This window comes from Dermacentor andersoni, chromosome 2 (assembly GCF_023375885.2).
Source record: "Dermacentor andersoni chromosome 2, qqDerAnde1_hic_scaffold, whole genome shotgun sequence".
Classification (NCBI taxonomy): domain Eukaryota; kingdom Metazoa; phylum Arthropoda; class Arachnida; order Ixodida; family Ixodidae; genus Dermacentor; species Dermacentor andersoni.
Window position 1 is genome coordinate 83,895,879 of NC_092815.1, and position 13,747 is coordinate 83,909,625.

At 48.3% G+C, this 13,747-nt stretch overlaps 1 protein-coding gene across 2 annotated transcripts in view; it reads right to left on the reverse strand.

Moving 5' to 3' along the window:
• LOC126541743 (aquaporin-9-like) overlaps window positions 1-13,747 on the reverse strand; it is an 87,073-nt gene that overhangs the window by 25,274 nt on the left and 48,052 nt on the right. For both annotated transcript variants that reach the window (XM_050188656.3, XM_050188655.3), the window contains exon 2: window positions 3,553-3,673. In XM_050188656.3, coding sequence (XP_050044613.1) covers window positions 3,553-3,673 — 121 coding nt within the window. The remainder of the gene's footprint in view (window positions 1-3,552; window positions 3,674-13,747) is intronic.

Below are 13,747 nucleotides of genomic sequence, written 5' to 3' on the forward strand. Positions count from 1 at the left end.
ATCAAGGCCGGCAATTGCTCCCCCCGAGCGTCTCTTACAATACCGCTGAAGGGTTTCACCATATGTCCATCAAAACAGTCTCTCTTAGGAATTCGATAAGGAGACGTGAAGTTTCTTTGCGGGCTATAACTAATCCCTCGGTAAATACAAGGTGTTGCAGGCACGCATGAGGAAGGTCCTTTTTTTTTTTGCAGATTCTTCAGGAGAGCGTCCCTTTCATCTTGGAATTTCTGGCAGGACCACAAAAAGTGCTCAATGTCTCCTGTCTCGTTGCATGCCGTACAGTTCGGAGAATTTATTCGCCCCGTCTTAAATAACCAGGCCGGTGTCTTAGCAGATCCTGTCCTTATTCGATATAGAAGTGAGGCTTCGCCTCGGTGCAATCTTTTGGTTACGCAGGGCATATGCGGTGGAACCCAAAGCGACGCAAAGTGATTTCGAATGTCAGATTTTCGCACGTGATTACTCTTTGGAGCCTTGACTTTGGGAGGATGATGCGGTCAAGACATACGGCGGTTACCGTTGTGGGACATGATAAGCCCCAAAGGGTGTAAATTTTTTTAAGAGTGTACAATCTTGGGTTTCCTGGAATGAAGCGTCTTTTCCAGACCCGTTTCGTGCGTGTCAAAGACAGCTAAAATGGGAGTCGGAGGGGCTGGTGGGAAAACGGAAGACGGGAGGCTTCTGGTTTTAATGGTGGCATTACCAATATATTGCTGAGTGCGGCGGCTGTCACGCCAGGCAGAAAAGGAGCCGTTGTTAATCGGGAAGTGTTGGCATGCGGTACTTCGAGCTTCACGCATCACTGTCAGGGAGGCAGTTACAGGAGTGCCGCTTCACGTTCCTGTAACTGTGCCAGTAGCCGCGGTCGTATAGCTTTTCTTATATATTCTTGTTTCTCACAGCTTTCCAGGTGCGCAGACGGCGTCGGCTTGGATCCTCACTCTTCTAGCAGTACGACAATAATAATCATTGTCATTTGCACCAACTGCAACACAGAAAGTTGAAAAATATGGCCCCTCATCCGATATTGAACTTGGGATACCACAGTTTCGAAAAACTGATGCTCAAGCCAACTGTGACAACGGAACACCAACAGAGTCGACGTTAACCTGAGTCGCTAAGGTTCCAAACCGTGCCGCCAGGAATTAAGGCTCTTTATTTGGAAGTGTACGCAATGGACTTTTCCAACTGATGGTCATTGTTTAAGATAGTGCAAGTGCATGAGACTTTCTGAATATATAGCCCCACATTTCCGAGTCATCCTGACGACACGGTGCTTTTGTGCGGAGCGGGAAAGTATCAGGCGCAACGCACTTATATTGAGTGGGTTCTTAAAGGAATTGGGAGAAATCTTAAAGAGCGAAGATAACGTAGAAGTCGCAGGACGCGCATTCGACTTCGTTGCACTGCTTGCTTTGCGCAATGCTGAATAAGCCTGCGTCCATGTACCTAGCTTTTTTTTTTCTTCTCAGGTTACGAGTAGTAGACTACACGATCTATAATCTCACCTGTTCGGGAACATGTGTCATTGTATATGCGTAGCATGTGTGCTCTACAAAGAAGGAGGTGCGAGGGGCCAAGGGAGCGATCATAACTTGTGTAACGTTAATTTGGCCCGGTCTTGTCACGACACCTACTGTGGAAGTCACTGCGAATGTCGTCACGGGAAAGCGGAATGGCGAATGGGGTCGTGCAATTTTCTCCTTGGCGAACCACGGGGTTTCTAACGCTGTTGCACTCACTCTATCGCAGAAACTCCGTGCAGTATAAGAAATGTTCCTTGTTTCGTGCCCATGGACAGCCACAATATATCTAACGCAAAAGCTGCCCAGTCATGCGCAAAAGTTTTCAGAAATCACAGAAACCATAAAGCGGTAATTGGCTGCCGTCCCGCGACTTTCCGTACAACTCTTTCGGCGATAGATGTGTGCGGCGCCGATATATCAAATCGTTCCTCCAATGCTTCCTTGTTTACGTTTCGTCTACACTGAGCGGTCTTTTTTTTTTTTCAAACTTCGACCGTGCACGCTTCGTCTCGAGGCATCGCCTCTATAGGCCTCCACTGGACGCCTGTACTTTTTCATGCTTTTTTTCTATCTTTCTGTGAACATGCATCTCAAGCTGTCCAGCGACCCACCGCACACGTTTTTCCTAAAGCTTCCCGCGTTCGTTAAGAGCCTGCCGCTCTTTTAGCTTGAGCACAAACCTCGGTGACACAGAGACTACGGGCCTATGCACTTTATACTTTGACAGTCTATACTTTGACTGATACGAATAAAGCTCTGAGCCCAAATAAAGGGACGCGTTCGGAAGTCGTCCCTGCGACTTGACGCCACCTCGCGTGAGACACAAAAAGATTAAGAAAGAACACATATTATCGCTGTATTTTAACACTTTGTTCGCGCGAACCTATGAAAAACACAACATAGCTTACATAAGGCGCATAAAAAGCCTATGTTGTTCTTCCTTTTCTTTTATTCTGTTTTCTCTTATTTTTTTTTTTTATTTTTGTCTTTTTCTGTGCAGGCGCGACTTTCTCTCGTCAAGTTTCCAAGCATTCTGCTCAGCCGCAATTTTGTTTGGGCCGCAAAGTAGCCGCGGCATCGTTACTGACTTTGATGCTGTCTCGTTTACCGGCTTCTTGACAATTGCAACGAAACTTAAAGGGACCCTTCAGTACATTCTCCTCAAAAGTGCGAGCACACTGGAGTGAGCGCGATGCCTTGCAATGCCCAACTGTCCGCAATAAATTTTGAATAGAACCTAATAATAACGAGGATACGCGTATAGAGCGTGATGCTAATTTTCGCAGTGCGTCCTCACACAACGTTTCCCTCCGTTCTGCATTTTCTTCTTTGTGCGGTTCGCTCATGTTAACCCTTTAAGTTCAGCCTCCGACATATATGTGTGTCGTAGAGAGACAACGTAGCGGTGATGGCTATATGACGGGTGGGGCGCGTTAGCAAACGCCGATTCCCCGTTTGCTGTAGACGATTTTACGGGTGCGCGCGTGGTTACGAGCTTTAATCGCCCAATGGTCGGCATCTGTAGGCCGTCGCGCGCTAGTCACCACGGGCGAGACCTTGAAAACCTCTAGCGAGAGTTAGCGATCCTTAGGTGCCGGTCGCGAGTCCACTGCTGCATGGAGGATAATTATATTTGGCTTGCACCTCCATGGCAGCATTGTATAGATGTCGTAAACGTTGTCTTACCGTGTTCAAAAAAGCGTTGCAGAGCCCTTTGAAGATGGCCGCTGTCCGGGTAACTGTCCTCTTAGCCGTCTAAGGCGAGTATCGCAACACAGCCTTAATCGGATGTTTAGCTGGAGACGGGAATCCCGAAGTTTTTTTTTTTTCCTCCCTACGTTCAATTCGCTCGCAGCGTCGTCCGTTTTGTTTTCTCGTGTACCCGCACGTTCATTTGGCAAGTTAAACCCCTGTAATTTTATTCCTCACTAGGTATAAATTAGACTTTACAGAATGGAGTAGATTATCTTTCCGTTCATAAAACATTGGACCAGGGGAACAACGCCGAGAAGTGTGTACTGACCAGAGACGCCAGCCCCGGTCTGGATGCCCAGCATGACGCCGATGCCCCAGCAGAAGGTCACCGCGAACACGTCCTTCGAGTCGGTGAACAGGTAGTGCGCGAATGACGCGCCGCCGAACATCTGCGCAGGAGAAGGACATAAACAGATGACGTATGTGAAAGAAGTGGGAACATTTAGGGGCACATCAGACGCGAACGCGACAATCGAAGAGCAAACGTGTGAAGAAAAAGCTTTATAAACAACGACAGACTTTTAATACCTCGCTACATCTACTTAGTTTCCTCCTTCACGAAAAAGAAAAAGAAATATCGGGACTGAACGAAAAGTTGTAGTAGTCTGTCGCTTCCTCGAACCTGTGCAGATAGATTCTCTTCATCTATAACCTATACAACTATTACGGTGTATCTTCTTCCCAAGTCGAATGCACAACTCGAATAGCCTACACCGCGAACATGTTCCTAAAATTGCTGTTCCCTATTTCTTAACTTACATTGCGTTATCTTTTCCATTATGATGCTCGCCCTGCATGGACCTTGAATACGCAATGTGTATTAACGAACGGGTTTACGACTTCGGGGAGGGGGGGGGGTGCATTTTCAACAAAATGTTTCCTTCCAGACGTAACAATTCGCAATGTATTCGCGTGTGCGCGATGATTTATCAATTCGCCATGTTTAGAAAACTGTGACCACTTGAGAAATGAACGCGCAATAAGTAACGTCCCAGAGACTCCCGTACCCACGACCATGAAGATTAAGTCAAATCCATGTACACTAACCATCGTATACCGTATAGAACCTACACAACTGCAGCGTCGAAGTTCCGCGTGGCAAACTTTGTAGAAAGTGTCATATACCGCGCGGGTGAATCAGCGCACTCACCGGGACAAAGGGGAGAGACAAAAATACACGACACTCCGCTTTGTCCTGGTCAGCGCGCCGCTTCATCCACACGGTATGATGATTAGCCACCAAATCGCCCCAACTGTTGACGTCACTGGAATTTAGTAATTTGTAGGAAGCAATGTGCCTGAATTACAACCCAATTTCCATCGAATCGGAGTACGAGAGACACCCGGTGCGCTCTTTGTTATAGCCTTAGAGCGCTTTCGCGGCAAAGTCGTGTTTCCACATCCTGGGGAATACAGGCCGTCGCTCAATAAAATAAATTACGCGTCCGATGGTGGACCTAACCCAGTGCTCCCACGTACAACACCCCGATGCTCTAGCCATTTACACGACAAGCCTATAGGCTTTGAATGCACGCTTAATTTTCAGCTTAATAACTCCTCGCTTGTGGCGGCCATAACGCTTCGATGCGATGAAACGCCAGCTTGGAAACACGTCTAAAAGTGCCTCCATAAATCATCTCGACTCGAGAACGTACGCTGAAGAATCAGAGGGCGATAGTAAGGCGCTGCCTCGAGGCACCTTTTGCCATCGGGGCATCCTATAGGCGACAGTTTTGTCCGGCTGGTGCAAACATAAGGAACGACCACACTGCGTTGGAGAGAGTTGAATGAGAACTCATGACCGTTGCTTCGCGCTCTTTGTCACTCTCTGGCCCTTGCATAAATAAACACCACCCATCATCACTTTGAACAGGACAGAAGTGAATGTTAAAGAGAAACGTTGTCACCCACCCGAATGTAGCACGAAGCTACAAAGAAAACCCATACGGGTTTATCAGTACCGACGCTTCGCAGTTGACGAAAAATTGGTCCTGGTCCGAGACGAACACTGCTGCCGGACCAGGACGAATTTTTCGTCAACTGCGAAGCGTTCTTTCTGTAAACCCGTATGGGTTTCATTTGTAGCTTCGTGCTACATTCGGGTAGATGACAACTTTTGCCTTTCATGATACTTCCTCCACTTTGCGGGATTCCACAGAACTGATTTGCCAGAAGTGAATGCGCAGGTTAAAGAGAGAGAAAAGAATGCAGGGAAAGGCAGGGAGGTTAACCAGAGGTAGTTCCGGTTGGCTACCCTGCACGGGGAAGGGTTAAGGGGGATAAAAAGAGAAAGAGAGTGGAAAGGGGAGAGAGAAAGAGAGACGAGCACGAACAAGGCGCGTACACTATAGAGCGGCGTTCTTACAGTCTATCGTGAAGCCCCGTAGGACGCAGGACCCTTATTAACGCGAGTAAGGCCTTTAGCGTGGATGTTCTGAGGGAGTACTGACCTAAAGCTTTGAATTCTGATAGGGGACGATTGTCCAACTGATCCAGTACTCTGCACAGCACTTGTCTCTGGGCGCTACATCGCGGGCAGACATGTGCGAGCGTCTCAGGTTAAGCCCCACGGAGGGGCGCGTTAGGTGAAAACAGAACTACTACCACCGTTCATTTCTTTCGTTGCCGTTTTTTTTGCCGACTTTTTTTTTCATGTCTCCAGATGGCGGCAGCGCGTGTCGAGCGGCGCTATGCTGACACATGCGCACGCGTACGTCGGCATTCGCCCAGCTGCAGCCAGGCGCAGCAGCTGCCGCTGATTCTGCTACACAGAAGCTGTGTTGCCACAGCTGTTGCAGTGGCGATATTACACGCCAAGGCGAGCAAAGCGGCCTTACTTCGACGCGTTTAGTCGGGTTGACCTTTAATGAGCCCCATCGCAAGTTGCGCGCACTCTGGACCGCATAGCTTTCTAGTAACGCGTAGAACTTGCTGCATATTGTACACGCGCGGGACGCGATGTACAAAATGAGTTTGTTTGAACTTCCCATGCACTACGCGTAAGATTTTTGGAAAGGTTGCGCGTGGGGCTGCAGTTGGTTCTTGGCCATAGACGTGAAGTTGCACTGTGCAGCTTCAACAAAATAAAGAAATGGTAAACGCCATCCTGCGTGCTTGATCGTGTTTCTTGATTTGTGTCATGTTATAACTAAGCAGAGCACTCAACTTTTATTCACATTTTATTTGATGTTTTGTGCTTCGAGCCGACCTATGTTTGTGACGTAGTGTTTGACTAATCGATAAAGGAGCAGCCGGCATACCCCGTGTTGCCACTATTCCGCACGGACACGTTTACATAAATAAGTAAACAATACTATAGGCAACTCTGGCACTTGCGCTTGCGTGCGCTGTTGCGAAGGTATGGGCCGTGAACTCAGTGAACGTCTCAAAGGGTCTTTATTAATGTGTTAGCAGTAGGAGTATACATATTGCTACTTGCGGCGGTCTGTGCTCCGCTCCACCATAGGTTGCACTTCGCTCCTCGAAGAGGCAGGACGTGTGCCGAGTGAGTTTCTAAACAACGTTTTGCGATGTGGTGAACGCGGTGTGAACCACCGAAACCTCAAAGAGGTGCTACGTATAATGCTAACGCATTCCTCTCCCATTTACCGCTAAATCAGCACATCTTTTTTTTTCTTTTTTTGACTATGCGACCCAAGAACTTGGACCACGGGCCCCTTTGAAGATACAGGTGGTTTCAACTGAGCAGCGCGTCGCGTCGCTGCCATAGATAGACAGCCTGGATCTTCAAAGGGGCCCGAGCTGTTCATTCGCACGGTAAGATAAATGCCATTTGAAAGCTTCACCAAGGCGTGGTTCATACCTTCCGAACAGCGCCGATTACGCAAACTATTTGTCACAAATATAATAAAGTGAGATGGATGCGGAACTGTGTGAAAACAAGTGAAGCACACTGTCGCCGTCAACTTTTGTGCAAGTTGGCAAGGATTTGATCAACGTTGCGTCGTCAGAGACGAGAAAAGTATCCTTGTGGCGCGCTTCGAATACGGCGAATTCACGTGAAAATCCAGGCTGGAGCGTCAACCTTCCAACCTACCACGCGATGCAACTTGCAGATTTGAAAGAGCACTGCCTTTTCGTCAAAAAAAAAAAAAGAAGAAAGGAAAAGAAAATCAGCCGTCGTTTGTTTTCTCAAATGCGTTTGTAAACAACATCGGTTTGTTTATACAAATGGATGTCACGGGAGAAAGCAAAGAAAGGTGATACGTAATCTGTCGGTCGGCGAAAAAGAGCTCTTTCTAGCTAAAGGCTTCCTGAATACAGCTCTGACCAAAATACATCGCCACACTATAGAATGGACGCTGCCACGTTTCCCGTCACAGTTGAGATTACGAGCCGCAAGTTTTGCACTCTTTCGTGCGGTGGAGATCTCCGGTCGTGACTAAAGATTCGTTCATTGCGGAAGTGGTGCTCCCCGGTGGCGGAGTGGAGAGGCGCACGGCTTCGTTTAAATATTTCACGTCGCAGAACTTCTCGACCTTGCGCGAAGAAATGGCCGCACTATCACCTTTGAATGGATACCTGCGCACTGTGGCGTGGTCGGGAATCGGGTCGGGAAACACTTGCACACGTGTGTTTCATATTGTTCTGCGTACGCTCGAGAACCGCAGAAACTGGTCTTTTCGATTGTACACGTCGGTAAGAGACCGCTATCCGTTAGTTTTGGATCCTTGGCCTGGTACAAACAGGGCAGCCACAATTACAAGAGCAGCTATAGCCTTTCCACGAGCCGACAGTCCAGAGGCGTGGCTTCAGAGTTGCCACAACGTAGTGGTCTATAGTTATATATGCACCCTCCTTCCGTGATCACCATCATTTCTTTTCCTCACCGTCCTTCTTCACCAACGCAAAGCAAGATATACGTCAGGTCGACCTGTCTGCATTGCTGTAAATAAATTTCTCACTCTCTATCTCTCCACGTCGGTGCTGCTTTATATATGCCAGCTGCAGGACGTGGCATCAACCAAACATAGCAGCTAGTGGAGCGCCCCCGCTCTCCAGGCGCGGTATATTCCGCACGCCCCCCCCCCCCCCCATACCACGCACTGAATCGTTTGCGCCAACATACGGCGCGACGAACGCTATGCCTGGCGGACTACGTGCCTGGAGATGTTCACCAGCGGGGCCCTGGACTGAGGGCTCCCTAAACTAGCGGCGCCTTTGGATATTAATAACGTTTTGATTCATTCAGTCTGCTGAAGCATAGGCGGGATGGCTGACAGTATTACACACGCAAAGGGCAATGCATCCCACGCCAATGGCTTTAAAAGGGCACCAAAATCGCGATTTGTATAATGGAAACAGGCATATATTGTCCCTAAAAGTGAGGCGACGATAGACGTAGAACCGCTGACTGTCACCAATGTGGGATCGGGGTTCGCATTCACACGGGCTACTACGCATTTTACTGTTCATTAATGTGGTTAGCATTCTTTGAGAAATACACACAGTTTGCACTATACGTACGTCTGTCCGCGCCTAACCTATTTCACTCCTACTTGGGTCACTGGATAGTTCACGGTCTAATGGGCAGAGAGAGCATCGGGCTGCTGTTCTGAGGGAACCGTGTTCGAAACCAACCTTTGGACCGACTTGCGTCACCAAATATGTGGCACTGGGTACGTGCCGATCTTTAATGAACCAAACACCTTTCACGCCAACTTGGATCACTGTGTATGTGTCCCTTTTCAATGACCAAAAAGAAATCCCTTAAAATTTATCCGGTGCTGAGTGGAATCAAAATCGAGTCACATATATTAAAACACTCTCAAGAAGCCTGGCCTAGGATTAAAGTTTATTTCTCTCTGTCTCTTGTCCGAGTAAATTTTCACAAACGCGACAAGCGCAGACTTCGCGGCGGCGCTGCCAGATGGCGCAGCATGTCCAGAGAGGCGCGCGAGAGAGGAGCCCGGCTGCAGCGCACGCCTCGTACATGACGCGTTTCGGCGGTGGCACTGCGGTGTGTCGCTACGTTGCTTCAATGCCAATAACATCAACGCAGCAGATCAGAGCACGCTAGCTCAAGCCGACCTCTGCCTTCATTCAAAGGTAAATTCTGTCTCACGTCAACGTCGACATTCATCGTGAGAGGGGTTCTGTTGTGAGGGATTCCTGCGACGGTCACCGGCGGACATCAAGGCGACTAGGGAAGTGAGCACATAAATCTTATCGCTGTAAACATTAAAAACAACGGGACAAAATATCACAAAGTGCAACAAGATACGCGACAGAACACATTATTGCGCTATAGACTGCGTGCCGTACAGTCGAAACTTTGAACGCATTCCATAGCGAACTCAGCTTTGCAATTCGACTAGTGGGCCTTCATTCATCAAATGTCGTATATTTATTGCTTGTAAATTACGTATCAATAACAACAGACTGTTCACCGCGGTGATAGTACAAGGTCTTTTCTGACGGCAACTATAGATGATCTTAACCGTGTCGTGAAGCTTGCAGGGGGCTCGTGCTTTTTCAGAGCCCCCGTGGCGCCACTAACAGTGCTCGGCGCCTTGCTAGCGAACGCAAACGTCCTTGAAACTCGTGCATTCCACAGGAGGGCTCAACAGGTTCGCCCCGCCTGCCGGAACCCATCGTCACTTAGCGAAACACGCAATACCCTAGAGAGTTCACGCTATTAGAGAGACACTCGCAGATTTTGACATACGCATACTCTTATCGACGCCGTTGTCAATGGGGTACTTGACGTCCGGCCCCGTCCCATTGAATTAAGCGAACGTTACGCCTGCACTTTGACACGTGCGCTCAGGTCTGAAGACCTGTCTCGACAAAAGCCGCCCCCACTCAACCATCAAACAAAGTACTCTATCTTTGTTTTTCGCTGTCCTAGCACTGTGCTCAGTTGGCCCAGATCAACTGCTTCTTCTTTTTTCTTCGACAAGCGCACGTTTGGTGGCAGTGACGCGAACGCAAGATAATTGAGGCAGGTACCAAATCTACAGACTATGAATACAAGAGGACGCAACAAATGGAACGCCATAGGTGTAAAGCAGGAAAGCCAGCCGAAGAAGTAACACCCGGGCTATAGTTGGAGTGTTTAAGCGCGAAAGAACGCAACCTACACAAGAAAAACAAGGCGATAAAAAGCGCGCAAGAGCACCTTTCGTGTGTTTTCAGAATGTTGCCTTCGGCCGGGCTGATAAGCTACAAGTTACAATTCCATCCTCATGAAACGTGCCCTTGGTATACGGGAAACTAGGGCGCACAAAATCACATATGCACAATGGGGAAGATAACATTCAGTCAGCCACGCTCAAAATGCTACAAGTTATCAACGTGGTCAGATAGAACAGCAAAACAGCATGAAACGGCTTCGCGTTACCTCGACGTCGGCAACCTAAAATGATAACAAACGGCAACTTGTTCTCAGTCTCGGCATACTAACCTCTCACATTATAGAGTATTTCAGGCGGTGGATGACAGATAAACTAGAACGCTGTTTCACCTCTCAAGAACGTGCTTATTTCTCTCTGATTGCTCGGACTTTACGCTAATGCGCGCAGTTCACTTGCTTGCGGGAAAAATATACGCGCAATCCTGCAGGTACCACACTAATGACAAGCGAAAACGTGACCTAGGGAAGAAACTGTACCTAATTGTCTGCATTCAACATGTCGTAGTGAGGAACATAGACAACATTCGATGCGCTCTGAAGAAGACGGCGTACCCGCCGTGGTTGCTCAGTGGCTATGGTGTTAGGCTGCTGAGCACGAGGTCGCGGGATCGAATCCCGGCCACGGCGGCCGCATTTCGATGGGGGCGAAATGCGAAAACACCCGTGTACTTAGATTTAGGTGCACGTTGAAGAACCCCAGGTGGTCGAAATTTCCGGAGTCCCCCACTACGGCGTGCCTCATAATCAGAAAGTGGTTTTGGCACGTAAAACCCCATAATTTTTTTAAGAAGACGGCGTGGGCAGCTCTGCGCCACCCGCGCAGCTGGCGCGAGACATGAAGTCCCGTTCCTGGGCTTGAACTGTTTTTCTGCGGCCTTGCAGTACCGTGCAAAAATAAACCGAGAGTGTCGCCGAGGTCCTTCTGCAAGGCCGAAGAAAGCAACATCCCATCTGGCTGCGAGATTACGCTCGCGATTAAGCAAGGCGTCGAAAGCCGCCGCGCATGCAGACGCTCAGAGCACGTAGCCGCATATAGGCGTAAGCTATAAGAACTTCATTACTTCAATTCTTTATTATTATTTGTACAGCCTCATTTCTTTTTTTTTTCGATAGCAACCCCTAAAAAATTGTCGTCTAACATTGATTCACGCAATTCTATAGACGCGGTGCCTGAGAGGGCTATTCACACGGCGTTTCAATAAAGCACGCGAACGTAAACAACCTCGGTTTCCCGTCCGTAAACCGGTGCATGGACCTGAGAACAAGTATACAACGGTGCCGCGTAACAGGAGTTGTGCTCCAGTTTAAAAGAAAAGCGCGTCTTCTACTTTTCTCACGCTCGCAAACATGCAGCCACGCTCACTGTAGATAAACGCGTGCATTGCTTTGCCCAGCGACGCGAAGCCCGCCTGAAAGCTTGCTCAACTGCCGAGCAGGCCTGGAAACAGGTTTTCAGTATCTTTCGAGAAGCAAAAGCGCTCGTCGCCTCGATATGCAGGCGGTCGTTTTCGCGCACGTGGACGTCGATCGGGTTTTTCTTTCGTCGTTCCACTGGCCCCGATATTCATTCTGAGACCCGAGTGGACGGATGCAGCGAAATCAAGATCTGCCTTATATGATTCTCTAAGAGGCGCCGAACCCGCGCATGGGCGCACGAAATCAGAAGTGAGCGATTCGGCCCGTTGCGAACGCTATAAAATAAAGTCAGTAGACTGTCGCGGCTGCCACGTACGGCATGAACTCTTTTCACAGCGGATGCCGCCGTGTTTTCAAGACCAACGCCTTCGCAAGGCGCGCGGCGTTTTCTCCGTTGGATAAAGTACAGCAGCCTGATATGGCCTCCGAAATGCGTGCGCAGACGCCACCGCTCTTGGAGCTATACCGCAGCGCGCGAAACCCCGCACAAATTACTCGTTTCGGTCCCGGCGTACACATTTGCGTGCGCCACTTATTTTTGCCAGTTTTTCCTAGTGGTAACAGGGAAAAAAATAAAGACCACGGACGCTGAACTTCGGGTAACTTGAACCCTCTGCTTGCCTATTGAGACTTCACTTCAGTGCAGTCTCCAGGGTATCGCTACACACGGCCACTTTGTTGAAAGCAAGCATCTCATACGGCAGTACTCGGGCCTTGGTGGTTAATCGGCGCCGGCGACTCGAAGTACTCCTTATCGAGCAAATTTCTTCCGTGGGTGGATTCATCCCACGAAACGAGGTTAAGTGCTGAACAACTTCCAGTATTCCATTTAGCCCTAACAACCCCTCCAAAGGGCAAAGCACGAGGACCGAAGTCCCAAGCAATTGTTTGGCTCAATAAAATCACTTAAAACGACAACGTTACCACGTTTTACCGAATGTTAGACGCGCCATGTTCCGTCAGGGGAAGCAACGGTATATTTACGCGCGTAAGTACATTATTTATCTTCTTCCGGTGGTCTTTTCTCCCCGGATAACCACTGTTGCAAAGTTATCGCTCGGCGGCGCAAGACGCGCCTTCACGCATATCAGAACGTTCTGGAATGTTGTCGCCGATACTAAAAAAAAAAAGAAAGAAAGACATTCGTCTAATCAGATTACGCGCGCCAGTCGAATAGTGGCGTAGTACATTCTGGAACGCTCACCAGCGATTACGCTTCGAATTTACTATGATTCCTGTATGAACCGCAGGCGCACTTGACCCGTAGGTCATATTTCAAAGGCCGACGATCGTGCTCATCGCTATCGTTTGTCTTTGAATGGTACTTGTTTTCCTGGGTTAAAGTTCGCCCAATAAATTATTACGTTCATCACTCAGGCCTTTGGCAGTGTCTTTTCCTTTAGCGTCACGACAACGTAACGCTATTATTATTTTAAAATGTGCCACAAATAATTAACCCATAGCGCATATGCTCTGACTCGGTGATTTTATATATTTTTTTCATTCCTTTGATTTTTTCCCCTTTATACCGATTTATTTTTTTTAAAAGCTAGATATGATTCACTGCGCACAAAGTCGATATTTAATTACTCTGCAGCTATGAGGAGTCTCTAGAAAACGCACAGGACATCGTCCTGTCACCTTTACTTCCTTTCAACGGAGTCTGCGCCGTTTTGGACAAAAATTGTGTAACATTTACGCATTTATCGACAGTGCATTCTATAGAATTCGTGGCTAAAGGGGCTACCTATAGCGCGAATTTTACGCCGTATTTATTACAATGTCAAAGGGTGTATGTAAATAAAGGAAATTAATGTTATCCGTAAGCTCATTGGTTAGCGCGTCCATACCCTATAACCCAACTGTAAATTTCGCTGGGACAGGAGTTTGA